This window comes from Schistocerca gregaria, chromosome 6, assembly GCF_023897955.1.
Source record: "Schistocerca gregaria isolate iqSchGreg1 chromosome 6, iqSchGreg1.2, whole genome shotgun sequence".
In the NCBI taxonomy this organism is placed as follows: Eukaryota; Metazoa; Arthropoda; class Insecta; order Orthoptera; family Acrididae; genus Schistocerca; species Schistocerca gregaria.
In genome coordinates, this window is record NC_064925.1 from 146,601,899 (window position 1) to 146,627,019 (window position 25,121).

Consider the following 25,121-nt stretch of genomic DNA (forward strand, 5'->3'; position numbering starts at 1 on the left):
TCAGGCGTTGCTACTTTGGTATAAAAAACTGCATCGTCTGCGAATAGCCTTGAAGAGCATTCGACGCTTTTTACTAGGTCATTTGTATGTACTGTGAACAGCAATGGTTATATCACTCTCTGCTGTGGTACTCCGGATGTTACCAAATCTGTCGATTCAGTTCCGTTAAGAGTGACGTGTTGAGTTCCAACTGCAAGAAAGTCTTTAACCCAATCGCAGGTCTGCTCCGATACACCGTAAACTCGTATTTTTTTCATTAAACGGCAATGAGGGACGGTGTCAAATGCCTTACTGAAATCAAGGAACACGACATCAGCCTGAGCGCCATTGTCCACTGCGCTGTCGATCACATGCAGGAAATGAACGAGCTGAGTTTTGCAGGATCTCTGTCTACGGAATCCATGTTTATTTTTATAGAGGAGGTGTTCATTTTCCAAAAACGTCATAATTCTTCAGCATGAAACATGCTCCATAATTCTACAACAGATTGACGTCAACGATGTAGATCTGTAAGTGTGTGGATCTATCTTACGGCCTTTCTTAGAAACGGGAATGACAAGCGCTTTTTCCCTGTTGTTACGTACATTTCGTTGCTCAAGCGATCTACGATAAATTATTGCTAGAAAGAGAGCAAGTTCTTTCGTATAATCTTTACAGACTATTTTAGGTGTCTCATCTGGTCCGGAAGCCTTTCCGCGACTAAGCGAGTGTAGCTGCTCTTCAATTCCGCGATCGGCTATCTCAGTATCTGTCATTTCGATGTTCGAATATTCTGCTTTTTCTTCGCAACTTCAGAGTTTTTGTTCAGTTACCACATTTTTATTTATATGGGTTAATGAACTGAGATTTTTTTCTTGTATTGTTCGCCTATATATTTTCTTAGGTTTGAATCCACATCTCACATCTTAATGTAAACGCTTTTTCACCAAGACTTTATAATTACAGGTAATAGCGTTTATTTGTATCACACTACTGGACAATGCAAGAATATTATACAGGAGCATGGAAAGAAGTCTGTTATAAGTTTCTCTTCCGGATACGTAAGGCCACTAGGCAGGCAGTTGTAACGTTGCGACTGACAGTGGAAACAAGACTTAAAAGATCAAGACATGTTCATGTTCATTGAGTTTGTCGACCTGGAAAAAAATTCGACATAGTAGAATGGCGCAAAATGTTTGAACTTCTGAGAAAAATCGGAGTAAACTACAGGACAAGACGGATAATGTACAATTTGTCGATGAGCAAGTGGTAAGAACAAACATGAAAAACCAACAACTAAGCGTAACAGCCTCAAGAGGAATGACTTCGTTCAAAAATTTCTGTAAGGGTGTGGACCCTGCCAACATCCAAACTAAACAACGAAGTGCTAAGATTAAAAAGGGTGTAAAAGAGGGATGCAGCCTTTCTGCGCTATCTGTACAGCGAAGAAGGAATGACGGAAACAAAAGAAAGGTTCAAGAGTGGGATTAAAATTTACGATGACAGGATACTAACGATAAGATTTGCTAATGACATTTCTATCCTCAGTGAAAGTGAAGAAAGTTTACAAGACGAGATGAATGAACAACCTAGCAAGTACAGAATATGGATAGTATGTAAACCGAAGAAAGCCGGAAGTAATTAGGAGAAGCAGAAATGAGATAATTAATAAACATGATATCTAAATTGTGAAGCAAACCGTTAATGAATTATGATGCTTTGGAAGCAAAAATAATACACGATGAAAGAAAAAAGAAAAATATAAAGCATTTCAGCACAAGCGAAGAGGGCACTCCTGGACACCAGGATTCTACTAGCAACATACTTTGAGGAAAAACATTCTAAAAACGTGTGTTCGGAGCACATTGTATGGTGGTGATTCATGTACTGTGAGTAAATCGGAACAGAACTGAAGAATTTGCGATGTGATACTATAGAAGGGTGTTGAAAGACGAGTAGACTGGTAAGATGAAAACTGTGGTCAGAATCTGGGATGAAACGAACAAATCTAGACCACTAACAAAAAAGGACAGGATGACAGGACACATGCAGATCTATCAGGGATAACCTCTAAGATACTAGAGGGGACTGTTGAGGGTAAAAACTTTAGGGGAAGACAGAATTTGGAATACATCCAGCAAATACACTACTGGCCATTAAAATTGCTACACCACGAAGATGACGTGCTACAGACGCGAAATTTAACCGACAGGAAGAAGATGCTATGATATGCAAATGATTAGCTTTGCAGAGCATTCACACAAGGTTGGCACCGGTGGCGACACCTTCAACGTGGTGACATGAGGAAAGTTTCCAACCGATTTCTCATAAACAAACAACAGTTGACTGGCGTTGCCTGGTGAAACGTCGTTGTGATGCCTCATGTAAGGAGGAGAAATGCGTACCATCACGTTTCCGACTGTGATAAAGGTCGGATTGTAGCCTATCGCGATTGCGGTTTATCATATCGCGACATTGCTGCTCGCCTTGGTCGAGATCCGATGAGTGTTAGCAGAATATGGAATCGGTGGGTTCAGGAGGGTAATACGGAACGCCGCGCTGGATTCCAACGGCCTCTTATCACTAGCACTCGAGGTGACATGCAACCTATCCCCATGGCTGTAACGGATCGTGCACCCACGTCTCGATCCCTGGGTCAACAGATTGGGACGTTTGCAAGACAACAACCATCTGCACGAACAGTTCGACGACGTTTGTAGCGGCATGGACTATCAGCTCGGAGACCATGGCTGCGGTTACCCTTGACGCTGCATCACAGACAGGAGCGCCTCCGATCGTGTACTCAACGACGAACCTGGGTGCACGAATGGCAAAACGTCATTTTTTCGGATGAATCCAGGTTCTGTTTACAGCATCATGATTGTCACATCCGTGTTTGGCGACATCGCGGTGAACGCACATTGGAAACGGGTATTCGTCATCGCCATACTGGCGTATCACACGGCGTGATGGGGTGCCATTTGTTACACGTCTCTGTCACTTGTTGTTCGTATTGACGGCACTTTCACCAGTGGACGTTACATTTCAGATGTGTTACGACTCGTGGCTTTACCCTTCATTCGATCCATGCGAAACCCTACATTTCAGCAGGATAATGCACGACCGCATGTTGCAGGTCCTGTACGGGCCTTTCTGGGTACAGAAAATGTTCGGCTGCTGCCCTGGGCAGCACATTCTCCACATCTCTCACCAACTGAAAACGTCTGGTCAATGGTGGCCGAGCAACTGGCTCGTCACAATACGCCAGTCACTACTCTTGATTAACTGTGGTATCGTGTTGGAGCTGCATCAGCAGCTGTACCTGTAAACGCCATCCAAGCTCTGTTTGACTCAATGCCCAGGGGTATCAAGGCCGTTATTACGGCCAGAGGTGGTTGTTCTGTGTACTGATTTCTCAGGATCTATGCACCCAAATTGCGCGAAAATGTAATTACATGTCAGTTCTAGTATAATATATTTGTCCAATGAATACTCGTTTATCACCTGCATTTCTTCTTGGTGTAGCAATTTTAATGGCCAGTAGTGTAATTGCGGACGTAGGGTGCTATTCTGAAATGAAGAGGTTGGCGCAGGAGAAGAAAACGTGACGCGCCGCATCGGATCACTCAGAGTACAGGACAATTTGGCTGTAGTTCCATTTTCGAATGATCTAGCAGTGATTGTGTATTCGCTAGACACCTGAAATTGGCACTGTAGTCTGAATAGCCTGATAACATCTACGTAGTCGAATGGACAGTGTGTCAGCCATACTTGAAACCCGCTAAGATTCCAGGAACTTTCTCTTGGACGGTAGACTGGAATGCGGTTGTCAGTGGCTGTACGTCTTGGTCGAACAACGCTGCCATGCCACCCCCCCCCCCCCCCCATCCTTTCTATAGCCACAACACAACTCTACAATGCACGCTATCACGGCCGGTATTTTGTTTATTTGATGGCGTTTTATGGCCATTAGGGGCGTGGTACAAGGTATCTCTCTGCACAACGTGAAGCATCCCCAACTCTCTTGTGGTTCCCTTCTTAGGTACTCCACGTCGACGTCTGCTCGTAGATACGTATCGTCGGTAGGTATTCCGGCTTTACTTCCCGACGTGACAGCGACTACTCTCCGGTGAGGTGCGGGCCTTGTGTTTTGCTATTACTGCGAGTCTTGAAAATATCGCTTTTATTTAGTAACTTGCCCGGCTAAAACTCTCTCCTTTTATGATTAGGACAGCCTGCGCCACCTTTCGGAGCGAGTGGGGACGTCAAAGAGTCACAAAAGTTCATATTAAGCAGTCCGTAAAACACGTAAACTTTCACTTCAGTTAACGTGTTAGTTCATGGCTACGCTTTCTGCTAGATGGTGCTGACTTACTGCTGAATAGCTTTGGTTCCGTAAAACCTTCACTGATTAGTACAAGGTAAATGAAATAAGTACAACACACTATATTCAAGGATTAAGATGTTGTTGTTGTTGGGATGTTAAAGGGGGACTAAACAGCTAAGGTCATCAGTCCCCCATTCCAAAAAACCGGCGAATCAAAATTTACGGAACAGGTAAAACCCCAAGGGGGGAGGAGACGCCCCTCCCCCCAGTCACTGAAAGAACACCAATGTGTCAGCGAACACTAGAGACAAGAAGAGTACAGACGAACACTGGACAGAAAGAAACGGAAGAAAATAAGAGGGTCGGAGACTGGTTGACTGACCATGGGTACAAAAATTGGGAAAGAGTCAACCATCCGAATACACACATTAAAATCTGCAACCAATGAGACACTCGAGGACAACATACACAGAAAGGGAAAGGGACAGGTCCCCCCTAAATGGAACCATAAAAAGGACTACCACGGATAAAATTTAAAACGTCGTCAGCCATGGAGGCATCGTCGCATAAAACCAAAGGCAACGTGCCCGGGAGATTAAAAGTCTGCCGGAGGATGCGCAGGCGGGGACACTCCAACAAAATGTGGGCGACCGTCAACCGGGACCCACACTGACACAGGGGGGGGATCCTCCTGACGCAAAAGATGTCCGTGCGTCAGGTAGGTATGGCCGATGCGGAGCCGACACAGGATGACAGAGTCCCTGCGAGAAGCCCGCAGGGAGGACTGCCACACATCGGTCGTCTCCTTGACAGCCCGCAGTTTATTCGGAGAAGTCAGGCTACGCCACTCGTCACGCCACATCTGAAGCACCTTACGGCGCAACGCCAGCTGCAAATCACGAGCCGGGAGGCCGATCGCCAAAGTGGGGGCGTCGACCGCCCCTTTGGCCAAGGATTAAGATGGTGATGGATGATGGTCTATTTGAAAGGTCCCTAGCCTGGAAGAATCGAAATAGTCCGCAAATGCCGATATGCACGCGCTCTACGTCCAGATTCGCAACGGCACACGACACTTTCAAAAGTCCACACGTCAATATCTGAATACCGGTACCTCTAAATTGACTCATATCAGCAGATAATTTGAGTTTCTGTCGTCTATATGTTCGTAAAGTTCCAGTCCAGCACTTAAGTCCTAAAATCCCCTTAATACTCCGTCGCTACCAAAATTCCAAGTCGTACACTACATCACTTTTAATCTCCGTAATATTCTAACAGTTTATCGTGAATCTTAACACGATAAAGTCCAATCTAATTATTGTCTCGCTGACTGACACGGGTTCCCCGACCTTTAACGAAAGAATCAAGGCGGCAATAATGACTATCAGGCCTTTTTATAGGTTTTTCATCACAAGAGTTTAACGTCATTGCCTTCTCCATGACAGAGCTTCCGTGGCTTTGCTGTACTTAGACGTTAAACTACTTGCTGATATACTATAATTTTGATCTGCAATTACCGAACTCTGATTCTACACTGTTTTCCCCTCTAAAAATTCTATTCTTAATTTTAAATTATTCTTTCTATAGCTTTTATCACTGTAAACTGAGCCGAGTTGTTACAAACGTTTCGCGTGCCACTGTTGCAGGTATCATCAAAGGCGGTAACAACTCGAAAGGACTTACGAACTAAACTTCTTTGAGATTTAACTGCTTTCTGAGTTGTTATAGCCTCTGATGATGTCCCCAGCATTGGATGACGAAACGCTGGACAGGGAAATATTCCCTAGGACGCAGCCTGATGCCTATAAAACAAGTATCACTAAAAACTTTAACACTTACCCCAAGGAGATGGACGAATTCTGCCTCCAGGTTTAGAACGTTGAATGTGTTCGTCTAAGCAGAAGTCGTTTGAAGAAACACTAAACATTACACTGATAAAGGAAGCGCCTGACACTGAACACTCAGAACCGCATGAAAATGTGCTAGAATATATATCAATTATTCCGAGAACAATGATCTAAAGGGACAAACTTTGTTAACGCGATGAAACAAAGCGACGACGTAACAGGTTCAAAAACATTTGAAATGTCTTGATTTACAATTTTTATTTTTTATGCAATATAAGCCCTTAGATGAGACGAATCGTTGATTTTGTAAGACTACAAAGTATATTACGAGTAAAAGTTACTCGATCGGCACTTTATCATAAGACTTCACTCTATATAACACAACGTCTGCACCGAAGTACAGGCTTATGTCAGAGTACGCTTTGACGTTTGAAATTTTATGTAGTGTAGCTTTCGTTACTGGTCTGCATGAAAGGAGTGACATTTAACGTGAAAAAATAGCTTTATTGAGATGTGCATACTGCTCTGTTCCACTCTGCTCTGACGACTTCACTGAAATCCCATGCCTGCATTTTGCAGACTGAATAGTTGTGCAGCGCTATCACGTCAACAGAGAAAGTTTGTTGTTCAGATGGAGTACTTATTTTAAGCAGGGGGAAATACAGCAACAAGTCACGACTCTGAAACGCGTTTTTGGTATTATATCGATATTTTGTTACTTTACCTTACCAGGATTTTTCTCTTGCACCTTGGCTTGGTAATCATTCAGACGTCTCACGGTAAGACGCGCAGTTTTCCATGAGAATGGCTGTGATCACTGTCTTGGAGATGAGCGATTTATATTCTAAGCTCATTTTCGTTCGGTTCGAAGCGTTCTAGGTCACTGTATCAAAATAATTACTTTGAAAATGTGAGTTAAGTGGCGTACTGAGAAACTTTTCAGCTACACTTTATTCTGGCGATGTTCAGTTTACGAAGAGCGTTTCAGGCAGATTCATCCAGTTTCACGAGACTACATTTTCTGTGCGAATAAAGATCAGAACTTGCGGTAAATGTCAACTTACGCACAGGACTACTAAGTTTTTATATTTGAAAGAATCATGCGACACAAGCTGCGATATTGTCGCGATCAAGACAGTGACCCGTATAGACAATAAGTTTCCTTTAATTTACGTCTATGGTCACATACTTTTGTTAACAGATTACCGGTTTCGGTCTATAATGACCATCATCAGATCTGTTTTATAAAAACAAAGTCCTAATGTACTGCAGCCATAGTGGCATTGTCAAATGTTAAATGTAGAATCAGCACCAGCATCGTCAAATATATATAGATTACATCATATGTCCGAGTAGCATTACTGTTTTCATAAACAGATCTGATGATGGTCATTATAGACCGAAACCGGTAATCTGTTAACAAAAGCTTGTGACCATAGACGTAAATTAAAGGAAACTCAGAATCATGTGAGTTTGAGAGACTACATTTTACAAGCGTTCACATATAACCTTGACGTACAAACCACGCCCAGAATAAATTCACTTCATATCAAGAAGGGCTTGGAACAGCTTAAAGCTGTATGGTTTGAAAGACGAATGTCCAGAACTGTGCCACAGATACACTAGGAACAGCAAATTCTCGGCTGGTATGATGAGTAGGCTTTAGTCTACTACATACCAAACAACTGCATGCTTTCTACACCTTGAACGAGCGCACATGTGCGACAAATAAGTAGTGTCTTGAAACTGTTTGTCCATCGTCTAATGTCTTGACATGCAGTGTCTTACTCTCGACGGAAGTCACGCCGCACTGTTCTAACAGAATTATGCCTGCTTAAACAGAGAATGTAAAACAGCTTTTCTTACCGTTTTATTACTTCGACACAGCAAACATTGGGCAATGAGCTAGCGGGCGAGTTAGCTGCCCCAGGAAAGCCCCTAGAAGCAACCACACAGACCCGTAACTTACCCCAAGTTTCTAAATTCATTCGCGTACAACATATGGTCTTCTGAACTCTGATAAATTATTGTAAGACATCCTTTATTATTAGGTCGGTGCTTAAATGAACTTTAACTGTAGTTAGAAGCATTTTTTGCTGCTTTGCCACTATATTTTCGGCATAGATTGTGCGCTTGAATAATGAACGAATGTGTTGTTACTCGATCTAGTCTTCCGAAGTTCCCACAATCTGGAGCGTTTAACCTAGCAAAAACCGACATACTGCAGCCCAGGTCACACGATAGAGGTGGCGTCTGTACTTCCTGCTTTTGCACAGAAGTTGCGGCATTATGCCTTTATGAGCGGAAAAACGTGTAGCAACACAGTGACTCCGTAATTAATGACATATTTTTAGCTACTTTTTAGGTATCTTGGAAGCCAGACATATGAGGTTGCATCCGGGTCGGCTCCGTGGCTATTTACGATGACCTTCACCTAGAAGGAACTGTACCTTAGAATTGTCAAGTTGCGCTCTATACCATGTCTGCATCGAGCCGTAGATCCCAACTGGATAGGTGAGCCTCTTCACAGCACAAATAAGGGTGTAAGTAGAAACGTTAGCGATAAACACATTTTAAGTAAACAGTCGTGTGTTCCGGGCAATTTTCGTAACGTTTGCACACCAGTTTATCAAAGAAGATTTTTAATAGGATTATCTTGAGAAATATTTATATAAAATATTTATGAAATCTCAACATTTCGAGCCTAGTGTATATTTTCAAATACAATAACTTCCGTTGCATAAACTGTTTATTTGTGGGAGCCCACCAACTATTGAAGTATGGTTCAGGAGAGCGGTTACGTTCCTCGATCGTCACTGCCTCGACTTGAACTCTCTCTCTTCCACTAAATAAGATTTTTACAGAAAAGCGCTGGGATTTGCAACAAAATTCCGATTTTCTATCTGAGTATATTTCTGTACGCTTTGTTACACAAATACATGTAGACAGATACAGACCCTGTAAATATGGTACAGGCAAGGTAACATTTAGAAGCCCCACTGGCGTATCAATTTGAAAATGACAAACGAATTCTTTTTTCTACACACACACACACACACACACACACACACACACACAGAGAGAGAGAGAGAGAGAGAGAGAGAGAGAGAGAGAGAGAGAGAGAGAGAGAGAGAGGGGGGGGTGCGAGGGGGGAAGGGGGGAGGGGGGAGGGGGGAGGGGGGAGGGGAGGGGGAGGAGAGGGGGGAGGGGGAGGGGGGAGGGGAGGGGGGAGGGGAGGGGGAGGGGGGGCCTCGATTGGTCCTTGTTATGTCGTATTTGAGTACGCGACCAAGTTTCGGCAGTTCAGAACACAGACAGATGCTAAAACAATGTTTGAGAAGGCCTTATTAAATTCTCTATTTGTGCGGCCATATTTTCCGTAGTTGCTTTGTAATTACTGAAAGCATTTTAAATCCGTCTTTCCAATAACAAGAAAATGCTTAACACAACACCAAACACTTGAGAATATTTAACCAGGAAAACAAACACACAATGATACTACTCTGCGATGTGTTTCACATCAAGAAATCTGCTAGGCAGTGTGAGAAAAGCCGGAATCACCAGTGTCAAACGAAGGACTACTTCATAAACGTGAAAAGATAAGGGAATTCCTGATGGAAACGAAAACCAAGTATAAAATATCGCAAGTAAGATCAAATAATCTTGTAACGAACTGTTTTTCGATTTAGAAAGCAAATCAAATTATAAATATATATTTCATTACAGATCACTGATCATGTTTTATTTCAATTAAAACATTCATTTTCTTGTTGTAATGACAGATTTAAAATGCGTCCAGTAACTGAAACAATCCAAAATTATTGGCCATAAAATCTTTACGCCAAGTTACCAACAACGTTACGCTGTACGTTAAAAGATTTGCCATCATCTGAGTTGGTGCTTAAACCAAAATGAAACCGTGACCACCTATCATATTAGTAAACGTATTACAACTTTATTACAAAATGACATACCCACCGAATCCCAGTAAGCAATTTACCCTATTAGTTAGAGTAAAATGAGAAAGACAGTTCTAATAACAGCGGGGGAACATACGACGACGTTGCTTTCCTAATCTAATGTCGTGTACTGTAGAACAAGAACGTCTTGCGATAAACAGGAAAAGCTAGTTTAGAACCTGTCGCCCTAACGAGTAACGGAGAAGGAAGAAAATGATTGAGGGAATTACTGCCGTGATACAGTTACGACACACCAAGTAAGCTTTAAGACTATAAACGAAGCTTCAGTTCCATGACTGAACTAGTAATTCGAAACGCAGTGAAGTGTGTTGTATGGTAAGCTTGCACGTGAGGGTCGAGCTTACCTGCTGATGCAGTTACGTAACCTGTTACAACTGGAAACTGGCAGTGTGCAAGGACGTTTATTTTTTATCGTGAGCTGATCGTAGTGATGATGATCAGGAGTTTAGAGACTGAATATGTATGGTTATGCGTCCCTCATTCGCCTCCTAGGACGAAAGCTATGTATCCCACTTGCCTGCGTCTAGGTGAACTCTCATGTGCAAGTGTGAGAGCAGTTTCTAAATACTTGCATCGTTTATCTGAGGCGCGATGTTCGTACCAACGCGGTATTTACCTAGTAAAAATGCCTAAAAGCTACATCCATGCTCTCCCCGGCTCACCAATCCTCGTCGTTAATTCGTGAGGAGGAGTCGATGCAGGTCAGACTCACCTCCCAGACTCCCGGAAGCTGCGCGTTAACGCTTCCGGCTATCCGGACGGGTGTGGATCTTAGAGGAAACACGTTCAATGTCTGAAGCGACAAGGTTTGGCGGACATCTTAATGCGAAATGCTAGACAGATAGCTGTGTAGAAATGTTTAACGATCGATGCACAATGATCAAAATGGAATGTCAAAGACACGTCACGTTGCACTCTCCATTAATGTTCTGTGGATGGGAGGCTACGATGGTTGTTCTGTCATAAGAAAGTACGGATTTAGACTCCGCCTAAGAAAATAACTATACAAAGTACACGAGCTTGAAGGAATACTAATAGGAGCCGCATATACTTTGAAGACATCAAAAGGCTACCATTTATTCGTTCCAGGATATCTACACAAATGGAGAGACATCACAGTATTTAAAACAATATGAATCGCAAACTTGCATTGTCTTCTGCATTTTTCTCATTACTACTTGCGGAAACAAAACAGTGCCTTCCCATTACCCCGCAATCCGAAGCGATTATAACTGATTCATTGTTGAAGCAAGGAGCTTAAAAGTTGCACGGCACCTGTTCTTGATAAAGAAAGGCATCATGATGGCTAAGACTGTTAATTACAAATGAACCAGTTTTCTCTGTCGTTTACTAGCATATTACTCCACTACGCAGTTATATAGTTGACATCGCACTCTTCTGGTAGACAATCAGGAACTTACATTCCTGGTATTAGCAAGCAGCACACTCGTCTTCTCGCAGTTAAGAGCTTGAGTGCAAATTTGTTTTGCACTTGGCCTACTGCTGAGAAAAAGCGTCTGTGCTATTTACAAATACCAGGAATGTAAATGGGTAATTTTCGAACGGAGGAAGAGTATGCCAGCTATTGAAACGTGTACTGGATTAATAATTGACTTACGCAGCAAGAGGGATTTAAATAAAAACATACTTTTACTAAAATTACTATTATCGCACTAAATACGGCAAAGTTCATCGGTTTCGACTGTTAAGTAGCCAGCATCAGAATAATAATAATAATAATAATAATAATAATAATAATAATAATAATAATAATAATAAAACTTCCTGGCAGATTTAAATTGTGTGCCAGACCGAGACTTGAACTCGGGACCTTTGCATTTCGCTGGCAAGTGCTCTTGGAAGGTAGGAGTCGAGGTACTGGCAGAAATAAAGCTGTGAGGACGGGGCGTGAGTCGTGCTTGGGTAGTTCAGTTGGTAGAGCACTAGCCCGCTAAAGGCAAAGGTCCCGAGTTCGATTCTCGGTACGGCACACAGTTTTAATCTGCCAGGAAGTTTCATATCAGCGCACACTCCACTGCAGAGTGAAAAATCTCATTCTGGAATAATAATAATTCCAAAATTCAAAAGGTGGTGTTAAATATAAAGCGCATAAACACGAAAAAATTACGGCTCTTCAGTTTTCTTCAAGGCAACCTGTCAAAGCCACAGGTCTATCTATTGCATGATGCATGTTTGTTTTGTTTGCTTCGTACTGTAAAGTTTTCAGACTCTCTCAGATGTTGCTTCTATATAGTGGCATATTATTCGGCGGAAAAAAGGGAGGAAGGGGGCGGGGGGGGGGGGGCGGTGGAGAGAGAGAGAGAGAGAGAGAGAGAGAGAGAGAGAGAGAGAGAGAGAGAGAGAGAGAGAGGAAAGGAGGGTGGGGAAAGAATGCCTTGTCTAACAAATATTTCACGAAGAAGTGAATAAGCAGGAAAAGATTCACAGGCACAAGAACGATTAACACCAGCGTAAGGGTGGCGAAAACATGTTGACACTGAATTTGACAAACTACTGGAGTACGCTAGACCACATAGTTACCTCACACCGCTTCCCGTCGAAATCTAAACACTTCTTCGAATTGTGGCGCTGACGTTGCAATATCCTGGCGGTTGGTGTCTATGCCGCCGTAGAAATACTTAGTGGAATTGCGGATAAAATAATTATGGATATTTGGCCGAGTTTCGACCGACTTGCTGTCGTTTCGGCTGACTTGCTGCAGCGAAGATGACCGCAGCAACTCAGTCTCAACGTCGGTAATTTAGTTCTTTTAGTAGATTACAATGAGGCGGCTCGGTACACAAAATTGTTTCATCCAAAATGAGACCGGCTAAGGAAGTCTACGAACATATACCTAGTGGAATGTTTTGACAATGACGCTGCAGTGAGGTAACGTCTGTTCAGAGAGGAAGTACGCGGAGCTGACATACCGGCCTGGAGATCTGCACATCTTCTGGAAACTGCGCCAGGAGCTCGAAGTGACGCGCCGCGTCCTCCGCTACGTCGACAGGGGTGCCCAGCACGATGTGGCCGCGCATGGCCGGCGGCGCGTCGCTCTTGGCGGCGTGGGCGCAGCCTGTGGAGCAGGCGCCCTCGCAGCAGTAGAAGACGGACTTGCAGCCCCTGGCCGGCGGCGCATCCGCGGAGCCACTGTGCAGCGGCCGCGTCGACTCGGCGTCGTCGGCAGCTGGGCTGGCCGAGCCGCAGCACGTGCCGCCGTCAGCGCAGCAGTAGCAGCGCCAGCCCATGGCGGCCGCGGCCTCGCCGCGCATGCGCGCAGTCGACCGCCGCTATCGACCGCCGCCGCCCGAGGTCGACCACTGTGCGGCCTGGAGCGCGCGCTAGACGCGCGAAGCGGAGCGGACACCCCTGCGGCAAGGAGATGGAAAGCGTGGGATGAGGCGCGGCGCTCTGCACTCGAAGGGCTTCGCGCAGCGGGATTCCACTGACTCGCGAGAGTCAGTCGGCGCCCGCGTCCCGAGGGGGGCAAGTCGATCGAAGATGGGTGGGGCGGAGAAAAGGCCCCTACGGAACCAGCTGATTTCTGGCGGTATCTCTCTCTACGTCAGTTCAGGCTACATATTTTAGAGCTGCTACACATTGGGAACCACTGTCAATTTCCACTTAAAGAGTCCGTTTTTAAGGTTGTTCTCGCAACGGAATTATCGATAGGCATGCTATAAAATCTCAACTTTACCGGAGCGAAGCAGCTGGCGCTAAGCTAGCATTCTGTAAACAGTGTGGCCTGCACAGATCCTTCTTTCTTTGAACGATTTAGTATTTCTCCACAAAACTTAATTGTGGTGTCACCGCCAGACACCACACTTGCAAGGTGGTAGCCTTCAAATAGGCCGCGGTCCGGTAGTATACGCCAGACCCGCTCCTCGCCACTGTCAGTGATTGCAGACCGACCGCCGTTACACGGCAGGTCTAGTCTTAGAGACTCCCTAGCACACGCCCCAGTTGTGCAGCCGACTTCGCTAGCGATGGTTCACTGATTACATACGCTCTCATTTTCAGAGACGACAGTTTAGCATAGCCTTCAGCTACGTCATTTGCTACGACCTAGCAAGGCGCCATCTTCATTTACTATTGATATTGATTGCTATTGAGAATCATGTACCTTCAAGAACGACGTTCATAATTAATGGATTAAATTTAAGTATCAAACTCATTACGTCCTCACGTCAGTATAGTTCTTCCCTCCTCACGTCAGCCTGCGTGAGCTAAAACGCATGCATTTCGGCCTCCTCTAGTAACACGGTGTTGGCACTTCTGCCAACACAATATTAACACCTTCTAAACTTTTCACGCTGTTTAGGATCATAGAAGATGGTATTTACAGAATGTACTTCCGTCCAAAAAGCAATTCCCGTAGCTGGAGTAATCCTGCCTTTTGTGTTCCTCTGGTGAACCATGGACCTTGCCGTTGATGGGGAGGCTTGCGTGCCTCAGCGATACAGATGGCCGTACCGTAGGTGCAACCACAACGGAGGGGTATCTGTTGAGAGGCCAGACAAACGCGTGGTTTCTGAAGAGGGGCAGCAGCCTTTTCAGTAGTTGCAGGGGCAACAGTCTGGATGATTGACTGATCTGGCTTTGTAACAATAACCAAAACGGCCTTGCGGTGCTGGTACTGCGAACGGCTGAAAGCAAGGGGAAACTACAGCCATAATCTTTCCCGAGGGCATGCAGCTTTACTGTATGATTAAATGATGATGTCGTCGTCTTGGGTAAAATATTCCGGAGGTAAAATAGTCCCCCATTCGGATCTCCGGGCGGGGACTACTCAAGAGGATGTCGTTATCAGGAGAAAGAAAACTGGCGTCCTAGGGATCGGAGCGTGGAATGTCAGATCCCTTAATCGAGCAGGTAGGTTAGAAAATTTAAAAAAGGAAATGGTTAGGTTAAAGTTAGATGTAGTAGGAATTAGTGAAGTTCGGTGGCAGGAGGAACAAGACTTCTGGTCAGGTGACTACAGGGTTATTAAACACAAAATCAAATAGGGGTAATGCAGGAGTAGGTTTAATAATGAATAGGAAAATAGGAATGCGGTAAGCTACTAAAAACAGCATAGCGAACGCATTATTGTGGCCAAGATAGACTACAGTAGTACAAGTTTATATGCCAACTAGATGATGAAGAAATTGAGGAAATCTATGATGAGATAAAAGAAATTATTCAGGTAGTGAAGGGAGACGAAAATTTAATAGTCATGGGTGACTGGAATTCGTCAGTAGGAAAAGGGAAAGAAGGAAACATAGTAGGTGAATATGGATTGGGGGGAAGAAATGAAAGAGGAAGCCGTCTGGTAGAATTTTGCACAGAGCATAACTTAATCATAGCTCATACTTGGTTCAAGAATCATAAAAGAAGGTTGTATACATGGAAGAATCCTGGAGATACTAAAAGGTATCAGATAGATTATATAATGGTAAGACAGAGATTTAGGAATCAGGTTTTAAATTGAAAGACATTTCCAGGGGCAGATGTTGACTCTGACCACAATCTATTGGTTATGAACTGTAGATTAAAACTGAAGAAACTACAAAAAGGTGCTAATTTAAGGAGATGGGACCTGGATAAACTGAAAGAAGCAGAGGTTGTAGAGAGTTTCAGGGAGAGCATAAGGGAACAATTGACAGGAATGGAGGAAAGAAATACAGTAGAAGAAGAATGGGTAGCTCTGAGGGATGAAGTAGTGAAGGCAGCAGAAGATCAAGTAGGTAAAAAGACGAGGGCTGCTAGAAATCCTTGGGTAACAGAAGAAATATTGAATTTAATTGATGAAAGGAGTAAATATAAAAATGCAGTAAATGAAGCAGGCAAAAAGGAATACAAAAGTCTCAAAAATGAGATGGACAGGAAGTGCAAAATGGCTAAGCAGGGATGGCTAGAGGACAAATGTAAGGATGTAGAGGCTTATCTCACTAGGGGTAAGATAGATACTGCCTACAGGAAAATTAAAGAGACCTTTGGAGAAAAGAGAGCCAATTGTACGTACATCAAGGGCTCAGATGGAAACCCAGTTCTAAGCAAAGAAGGGAAGGCAGAAAGGTGGAAGGAGTATATAGAAAATTTATACAAGGGCGATGTATTGGAAATGGAAGAGGATGCTGATGAAGATGAAATGGGAGATACAATACTGCGGCAAGAGTTTGACAGAGCAATGAAAGACCTGAGTCGAAACAAGACCCGGGAGTAGACAACATTCCATTAGAACTACTGACGGCCTTGGGAGAGCCAGTCATGACAAAACTCTACCATCTGGTGAGCAAGATTTATGAGACAGGCGAAATACCCACAGACTTCAAGAAGAATATAATAATTCCAATCCCAAAGAAAGCAGGTGTTGACAGATGTGAAAATTACCGAACTATCAGTTTAATAAGTCAGCTGCAAAATACTAGAACGAATTCTTTACAGACGAATGGAAAAACTGGTAGAAGCGGACCTTGCGGAAGATCAGTTTGGATTCCGCAGAAATGTTGGAACACGTGAGGCAATACTAACCTTACGACTTATCTTAGAAAAAAGATTAAGAAAAGGCAAACCTAGACTTGTAGACTTAGAGAAAACTTTTGACAATGTTAACTGGAATACTCTCTTTCAAATTCTTAAGGTGGCAGGGGTAAAATACAGGGAGCGTAAGGCTATTTACAATTTGTACAGAAACCAGATGGCAATTATAGGAATCGAGGGACATGAAAGGGAAGCAGTGGTTGGGAAGGGAGTGAGACAGGGTTGTAGCCTCTCCCCGATGTTATTCAATCTGTATATTGAACAAGCAGTAAAGGAAACAAAAGAAAAATTCGGAGTAGGTATTAAAATTCATGGAGAAGAAATAAAAGCTTTGAGGTTCGCCGATGACATTGTAATTCTGTGAGAGACAGCAAAGGACTAGGAAGAGCAGTTGAACGGAATGGACAGTGTCTTAAAAGGAGGATATAAGATGAACATCAACAAAAGCAAAACGAGGATAATGGAATGTAGTCGAATTAAGTCGGGTGATGCTGAGGGAATTAGATTAGGAAATGAGACACTTAAAGTAGTAATGGAGTTTTGTTATTTGGGGAGCAAAATAACTGATGATGGTCGAAGTAGAGAGGATATAAAATATAGACTGGCAATGGCAAGGAAAGCTTGCACAGGATAGAGTAGCATGGAGAGCTGCATCAAACCAGTCTCAGGACTGAAGACCACAACATGTTGGAAATGAGCGTTTGGCGTCATTGGCCGGGAGGCCCCCTACGGGGCGGGTCCGGCCGCCTTGGTGCATGTCTCATTACATTCGACGCCACATTGGGCGACCTGCGCGCCGGAAGGGGGTGAAACGATGGAGACAACCCAACACCCAGTCCCTGAGCGGAGAAAATCCCCGACCCAGCCGGGAAACGAACCGGAGCCGGTAGGATGGCAATACGTCACGCTGACCACTCAGCTATCGGGGCGGACTGTCAGTATATTGACCAAGAGCAACAGGCATGGAACGCCATCCCACAAACTGACATCCGACCTGTGCAACACAGTACATGCACGTTTGCATGCTTGAATTCTACATTCTGGCGGTTACACCGGTTATTACCGTACAAGCATTTCACATCAGCCACGACTTGTCTCATGCTTACGTTAACCTGTTATCTTCCAACATTAATTCTTTAGGTATATTACCTAGACAAATGTATTCCCTAAATTTCATTACTTACAGTCATTTTACTCCGGTTTTGCGATTTATTACCGTCGGGCTTTTACCCGCAAAGTAATTACTACAGCGGACATCCACTTATACTTCTATCCGCGCATACCTCTACCTATGACAGTAACCGCAATCGTTCAAGTGTTTACACAAAGGACTCGCCACCCCAACAGAAGGACTACAGAATGACGACAATTACGAGGCGTGGTTTTTAAGTAAAGTCTGTTTGAACATAAATACACAACGAAACGTTATTTAAAAAAAACTAAATGTACTCTCATAAAGTACATACTTTACTCTACTTTTCGACATAGTTGCCTAGTTTGTTGAAAGATACCTCTCAACCAATTTTAAAATACCTTCCTCATAAAAACTTGCCGCCTGCTCCGGTAACCAAGAGTTCACTGCCGTCTGCACGCCGTCGTTATCATTGTAATGGTTGCCACTGAGATGTTGTTTGATGTGGAGGAACAGATGGTAATCCCTCGGCCCAAGATCAGGACTGTAGGGTGGATGGTCTAAAACATCCCAGCCAAAACTCTCCAATAAATAGCGGGTCTGCCTGCAGTGTGAGGTCTTGCATTGTCATGGAGAAGGGCAATTCCCTTTGTCTTCACGAGTCTTTTGTTTTGAATCGCTCTGCGCAGCTTTCTCAGGGTTTGGCATTACGCTTCTGCATTGATAGTGGTTCCTCGTTGCACGAAGTCGACCAACAAAACACCATGTCTGTCCAAAAACACCGACGCCATGATTTTGCGCTGCGACAGTGTCTCTCTGCCCTTCACCTTTATAGGCCAATGTGTGTGTCTCCATTCAATGTTCTGTTGCTTCGATGCAGGCGTGATATGCGAAACCTATGTTTCGTCTCCAGTTACGATCTGACTCAAGAAGCCGCCACCTTCTTCGTGATAACAAGCAAGAACTTAATCGCACACTCATATCTTCGGTTTTTGTGGTCCTCTGTTACGAGCTTTGGGACCCAAAGGGAGCACAGTTTACTAAATTTTAGGTGTTCAGAAACAATACTGTAAAGCACTGATATCGACACGTCAGGAAATTCGCTTGAGAGACCTGTTATTGTGAAAGCGCCTGTTCCCACGAATCCTCGCTTCAACTGAAGCCGCCAAATCGTCTGTAATCAAAGAACGGCGACCGGAGCGGACCTCATCATCGACGTTGTAACGGCCATCTTTGAATTCTCGTACCCACTTACATACTTTACTTTCACTCATAACAGTATCACTGTACACTTCGCAAATTTGTCGATGAATTTGTGCAGGAGACAGGTTCTTTGCTGACAAAAACGATATCAGTGAGAGAACCTCACACGCGGCGGGCGAGTTGATAGTCTTAAACATTTTGAAAGCACAGAACAGAACCGTACAGGTTAGCTACAGAGCTGAAGCTGAGCACGGTTGTTCCCGAGGCATGCCGGTACACGACGCACGCGCTCGTTGCGGTATGCGCGCGAACTACTAGTGTCCAAAACAAAACTGACCTTACTTAAAAAACACGCCTCGTATCTTCGTTAATGGTGTGCATGCTGCAGCGTAATGCAAGACATTTCTGTAGACCGCAAATCATCTCTGTAGTAATCAACATGAGTTTCAGAAAACAAAACAAAAGATTATGTGAAGCCCCGCTCGCTTTGCTTGTCCACGAGACCTAGAAAGCAGGAGATGCCGACGGCCAGGTTGAGGTCGTAGCATCAGATTACCGGAAGGTGTTCGATATAGAGTTCGGCACTGCCGCCTAAAGCAGAAATTACGAGCATGCGGAATATGAGACCAAGCGTGTGACTGGACTGAAGAGTTTCGATCAAATAGAACACAGCTTGTCATTCTCAACGGAAAGACGTCCTCAGACGTTAAAGTAACTTCACGCGTATTTCGCAGTAACAATTGCAGTAACGATTGCAGAAAAATGACTAGAAGTATATATGTCCGAAAGAACAGACACCATTGATGACCTGCAGACGTCTAGAACGAAAATACTATTATATATTAATACCTTCAGTAGCTGACGGGAGTTGATATATACCAACGGGGAAAGGTGAAAATGTGTGCCCCGACCGGGACTCGAACCCGGGATCTCCTGCTTACATGGCAGACGCTCTATCCATCTGAACCACCGACGGCGCAGAGGATAGTGCGACTGCAGGGACTATCTGCGCACGCCTTCTCCGAGACCCACATTCTCACCATATATGTCCACACACTACTTCGTAGTACCCCTGCCCCACACACTCATTACTCGTGGAGGACTTTCTTACCAAGTCCCGTAAGAGTTCGGGTAAGATGTGTGCATCCGCACGGAAGAGGAAGGTCATGGCCGGTATTGTCAGAACTATATATGTATATGAATATGGAGTCTGTTCTTTTGGACATGGTCATTTCGCGAGACGTATGTGTTCGGAAGGAGGAGGGGAGGTAGGGAGGTGGGGAGGTGGGGGGGGGGGGGAATTATGTCGTCCGACTCATCCCAGAAAGTACTCTCACTATATTTCGATAGTAAACCTCTCAATGATGCACAACGCCTCTCTTGTAGGGTTTGCTGACCAACTGTGTAACACTCTTGCGCCCGCTAAACAATCCCGCGACGAAACTCCTCTCCTGGTTGGATATTCTCGCTCTCTTTTCTATCAGTCTTACCTGGTATGGATCCCATTTTTTATGGTTCTAGGGCGCACAACTACAGTGGTCAGTAGCACCCAGACTAAGTTATGAATGCACTGCGAGGCACGAGGGTAAAACAGCAACTAAAAAGGACAACACTATAAAAGGCACATTAACAGGCAAGGGATTAAAAGAAAACAGCATAATCAAATGTCCTTAGACAGGTTTGTCGAGTGGATAAAACGAAGAAAGCGAGCAGCTGCTCCTGGGTCATTCGCTAAAATGGCATCCAGAGTACACGGCAGGCCAAGATCAATGCGCAGTGTACCGTCAGCAATTGCCCGAATGGGCAGAACGGCGCCAGCGCAGCCGTCAGCAGATGGCGAAGGCTGAACCGGCAGTGTCCAATTCGTAACCGGGCCAAAACGACCTTCTCCCGCCGAGAAGGGCGTGAAGAAGTCGCCCAAGCCGTGGGGAGAGGTTTCGCCCAAGCCGTGGGGAGAGGTTTCAAGGCCCGAAGCTTGTTTTCAGTAAGTGTAGCCCAATCGGCATGCCACAGCGATAAAATGCGCTGACAAATGACCCTGCTAAAATCAGATGAAGACATACAACAAGAAGCTGTCCGAGGCTGGAGGACCGCAGCCTTGGCTGCGGCATCTGCAGTTTCGTTCCCAGGGATACCGACATGGCCAGGAATCGACATAAAGGTAACCGTAGAACCGTCGTCCGCCAGCTGCTGAAGAGAGCGTTGGATCCGGTGCACGAAAGGGTGAACCGGATACGGATCACTGAGGCTCTGGGTGGCACTCAGTGAATCAGAGCAGATGACATAAGCAGAATGTCGGTGGCGGCGGAAGTAAAGAACAGCCTGATAGAGGGCAAATAGCTCAGCTGTGAAGACCGAACAACGGCCACGGAGCCGGTATTTGAAACTGTGTGCCCCGACAACAAAAGAACACCCGACACCGTCATGGATTAGAGCAATCTGTATAAATGAAGATCGTATTAATGAACTTCGAACGAAGTTCGACAAACCGGGAACGGTATACCAAAGCTGGGGTAACCTCCTTTGTGAGCGAGCTGAGGTCAAGTGAACGCGAACTTGAGCCTGGAGCCAAGGTGGCGTTTTGCTCTCGCTCACTCTAAAGGTTGCAGGGAGTGAAAAATCAAGGTGCTGAAGGAGACGACGAAAGCGAACTCCAGGGGGTAGCGGGGCAGAGACATACAACCCGTATTGACGGTCAAGAGAGTCGTCAAAAAAGGAACGATAAGACGGGTGGTCGGGCATTGACAATAACCGACAGGCATACCGACAAAGCAGTATATCGCGCCGGTAGGTGAGTGGCAATTCACCGGCTTCAGCATGAAGACTCTCGACGGGACTAGTATAGAACGCTCCGATCGCAAGACGTAACCCCCGATGTTGTATGGAGTTGAGGCAGCGTAAGATGGACGGCCGTGCAGAGGAGTATACAAAGCTCCCATAATCCAGCTTTGAACGGACGAGCGATCAATATAAGGGAAGTAGGACGGTTCGATCCGCTCCCCACGACGTACCGCTGAGAACACGGAGGACATTTAGAGAACGGGTACAACAGGCAGCCAAATATGACACATGTGGAGACCAGCTAAGTTTCCTGTCAAATGTAAGCCCTAAAAATTTTGTTGTCTCCACAAATGGGAGAGCAACGGGACCGAGATGTAAGGACGGTGGGAGAAACTGTTTCTAGAGCCAGAAGTTATACAGACCGTCTTCTCGGCAGAAAAATTGAAGACGCTGAAGACAGCGCTCCAGGAAACATGTACGCTGCGCGCTGCAATAGATGGTAAAATCGTCCACGAAAAGGGAGCCTGAGACTTCAGCTGGGAGGCAATACATTATTGGATTGATCGCTATGGCGAAGAGAGCGACGCTCAAAACTGAGCCCTGTGGAACCCCATTCTCCTGGCGAAAGGCGTCGGACAGGACAGAACCCACACGTATCCTGAACTGTCGATAAAAAGAGGGTGGCGACCGCGAAGGCCACATGTATGCATGGTGCGGAGAATGCCCGCCCTCCAACAGGTGTCGTAAGCCTCCTCCAAATCAAAGAACACAGCCACTGTCTGGCGCTTCCGCAAGAAGCCTGTTGAGGGTCATGTTCCCACATGCTGGCGCGAATCTATTGTTGTCCCGATTCCTAAGCACTTGCCTTCCAGTTATCGACCCATTTCCCTTACCAGCGATGTCTGTAAGCTGATGTACAATGTGGATTTCGTAGGCGCCGCTCTGATGTTGACCACCTGGTTAACTTGTCGACCTTCATTATGATTCATTGATCAGTAGGCGTCGAAAAAAGATTCGAACAGCCAAACCAAACGAGAGTTAACCATTCGTTCCATTACCTTACAGACATAGCTGGTAAGGGAAATGGGTCGATAACTGGAAGGCAAGTGCTTAGGAAATGGGACAACAATAGACTCGTGCCAGCATATGGGAACATGACCCTCAATCCAGATGCGATTATAAGTACGAAGAAGAAAACCTTTACCCGCAGGAGAAAGGTTCTTCAGCATCTGAATATGAATAGAAACAGGCCCTGGAGCGGAGGACCGTGACCGGGCAAGTGTATTTTCGAGTTCCCGCATAGTGAATGGGGCATTATAACTTACATGATTCGAGGAGAGGAACAGGTGGCCTTGCCTCCTCTGCCTGTTTTCGGGGGAGGAAGGCAGGATGGTAATGAACGGAGCTCGAAACCTGTGCGAAAAATTGGCCGCAGGCATTGGAGACATCCTCAGGGGCCACAAGGACGTCACTCGCGATCGTCAAGTCAGAAACTGGTGAGTGGACCTTAGTGCCAGATAGCCGGCGCAGGCTACCCCAGATAACAGAAGAAGGAGCAAAGCTGTTGAAGATGCTTGTGAAAGCAGCCCAGCTGGCTTTATTTAATAACACGACGACACTGTGCACGTAATCATTTATAATTAATACAATTCGCCATCTTAGGGTGCATTGAATCATTTATAATTAATACAATTCGCCATCGTAGGGTGGCGTTTAAAGGTGCGTAAAGCACGTCGACGAGCACGTAAAGCGTCTCTACATGCTGCGGTCCACCAGGGGACCGGTACGCGACGTGGAGAAGAAGTAGTATGAGGGATGGAATATTCAGCAGCAGTGAGAATGACTTCCGTGAGGTGTGCGACCTGACTATCGCGGCTGGCGAAGGTTAGATCCTGAAAAGTCGCCCTGGAAGAGAAGAACCCCCAGTCTGCTTTGGAGATGTTCCAACTAGTTGAGCATGGAGATGGGGTATGATGCAGGAGATTGACAACACAAGGGAAGTGGTCGCTCGAATGTGTATCAGAGAGTGCGTACCACTCAAACCGGCGTGCAAGTTGGGTAGTACATATAGAGAGGTCTAAATAGGAATAGGTGTGAGTTTTGTCCGAAAGAAAAGTAGGGGCGCCAGTATTGAGGCAGACACGATTGAGGAGGTTGAAAAGGTCTGCTAACAGGGTGCCTCTCGGCAGGATGCCGGAGAGCCCCAAAGGGAATGGTGGGCATTGAAGTCTCCAGTCAACAGGGTCCCATATTGATGAACAGTACTCAATAACTGGCCGAACAAGTGCCTTGTAAGCCACTTCTTTAGCAGATGAATCACATTTTCTTAACACTCTTCCTGTGAATGTCCGTCTGTCATCTTCTTTTCCTACTATGTGTTTTCATTCCACTTAAGGTCATTCTGGATCTTTACTCTTAGATATTTTACGGTAGATACTGCTCCCAGCAGTTTATCGTTAATAGTGTAGACGTACAGTAGTGGATTCCTTTTCTTATGTATGCGCAGTATGTTACGTTTGTTTGCGTTCAGGGTCAACTGTCACACCCAGCAAAATGGTTCAAATGGCTCTGAGTACTATGGGACTTAACATCTGAGATCATCAGTCCCCCAGAAGTTAGAACTACTTAAACCTAACTAACCTAACGACATCACACACATCCATGACCGAGGCAGGATTCGAACCTGCGACCTTAGCTGTTGCGCGGTTCCAGACTGTAGCCCCTAGAACCGCTCATCCACATCGGCCGGCTCACACTCAGCAGCATTCACCAAACCTCTGTAGGCTCCTCTGGAAATCATTACTATCTTCTGGCATTGCTACCTTCTTACTAGCTTCTTACATCTGCCAACAGTCTTAAAGAGCTTCCGACCCATTTCTCCTACGTCATTTATATTTATTGTAAACAGTAAGGGTCCTACCCCACTTCGTCGAGGCACCCTTGAAATTATCTTTAAATCTGTCGATTTTGATCCGCTCAGAGCGAGGTTTTTAGTTCTGCTTGCAAAGAGATCTTGAATCCAGCCGCATCCGAAACTCTGTCATAAATTTTTCACTAAACGGGAGTGCGGGGTAGTGTCAAATGAGTTTCTGAAGTTGAGGAATACGACACCAATCTGTGCGCCGATTTCTACGATTCTGTGGATCTTGAGGAACAGAGTGAGTTGAGTTTCGCAAGACCTCTGCTTGCGCACACATATTGATTTTTTTAGAGGAATTTCAGTTCTCTAAAAAACGTCACGATACATGAGCATAAAATTTTCTATAATTTTACAAAAGATTACTTTAACGATATAGGCCTTTAATTACGTGTATCACTCAGATCATTCTTGAAAACGGGAATGGCCTGCGCTT

The 25,121-nt window shown here is 45.0% G+C and overlaps 1 protein-coding gene and 1 non-coding gene across 3 annotated transcripts in view; both read right to left on the bottom strand.

Annotated features, from left to right (window-relative positions):
* Positions 1-25,121, bottom strand: part of LOC126278473 (galectin-6-like) — a 448,782-nt gene that overhangs the window by 229,687 nt on the left and 193,974 nt on the right. For both annotated transcript variants that reach the window (XM_049978617.1, XM_049978616.1), the window contains exon 2: positions 13,061-13,499. In XM_049978617.1, coding sequence (XP_049834574.1) covers positions 13,061-13,402 — 342 coding nt within the window. In that variant the 5' untranslated portion in view covers positions 13,403-13,499. The remainder of the gene's footprint in view (positions 1-13,060; positions 13,500-25,121) is intronic.
* Trnat-ugu (transfer RNA threonine (anticodon UGU)) lies at positions 19,890-19,964 on the bottom strand. The gene has a single exon. It is a non-coding gene; the product is annotated as a tRNA-Thr (tRNA).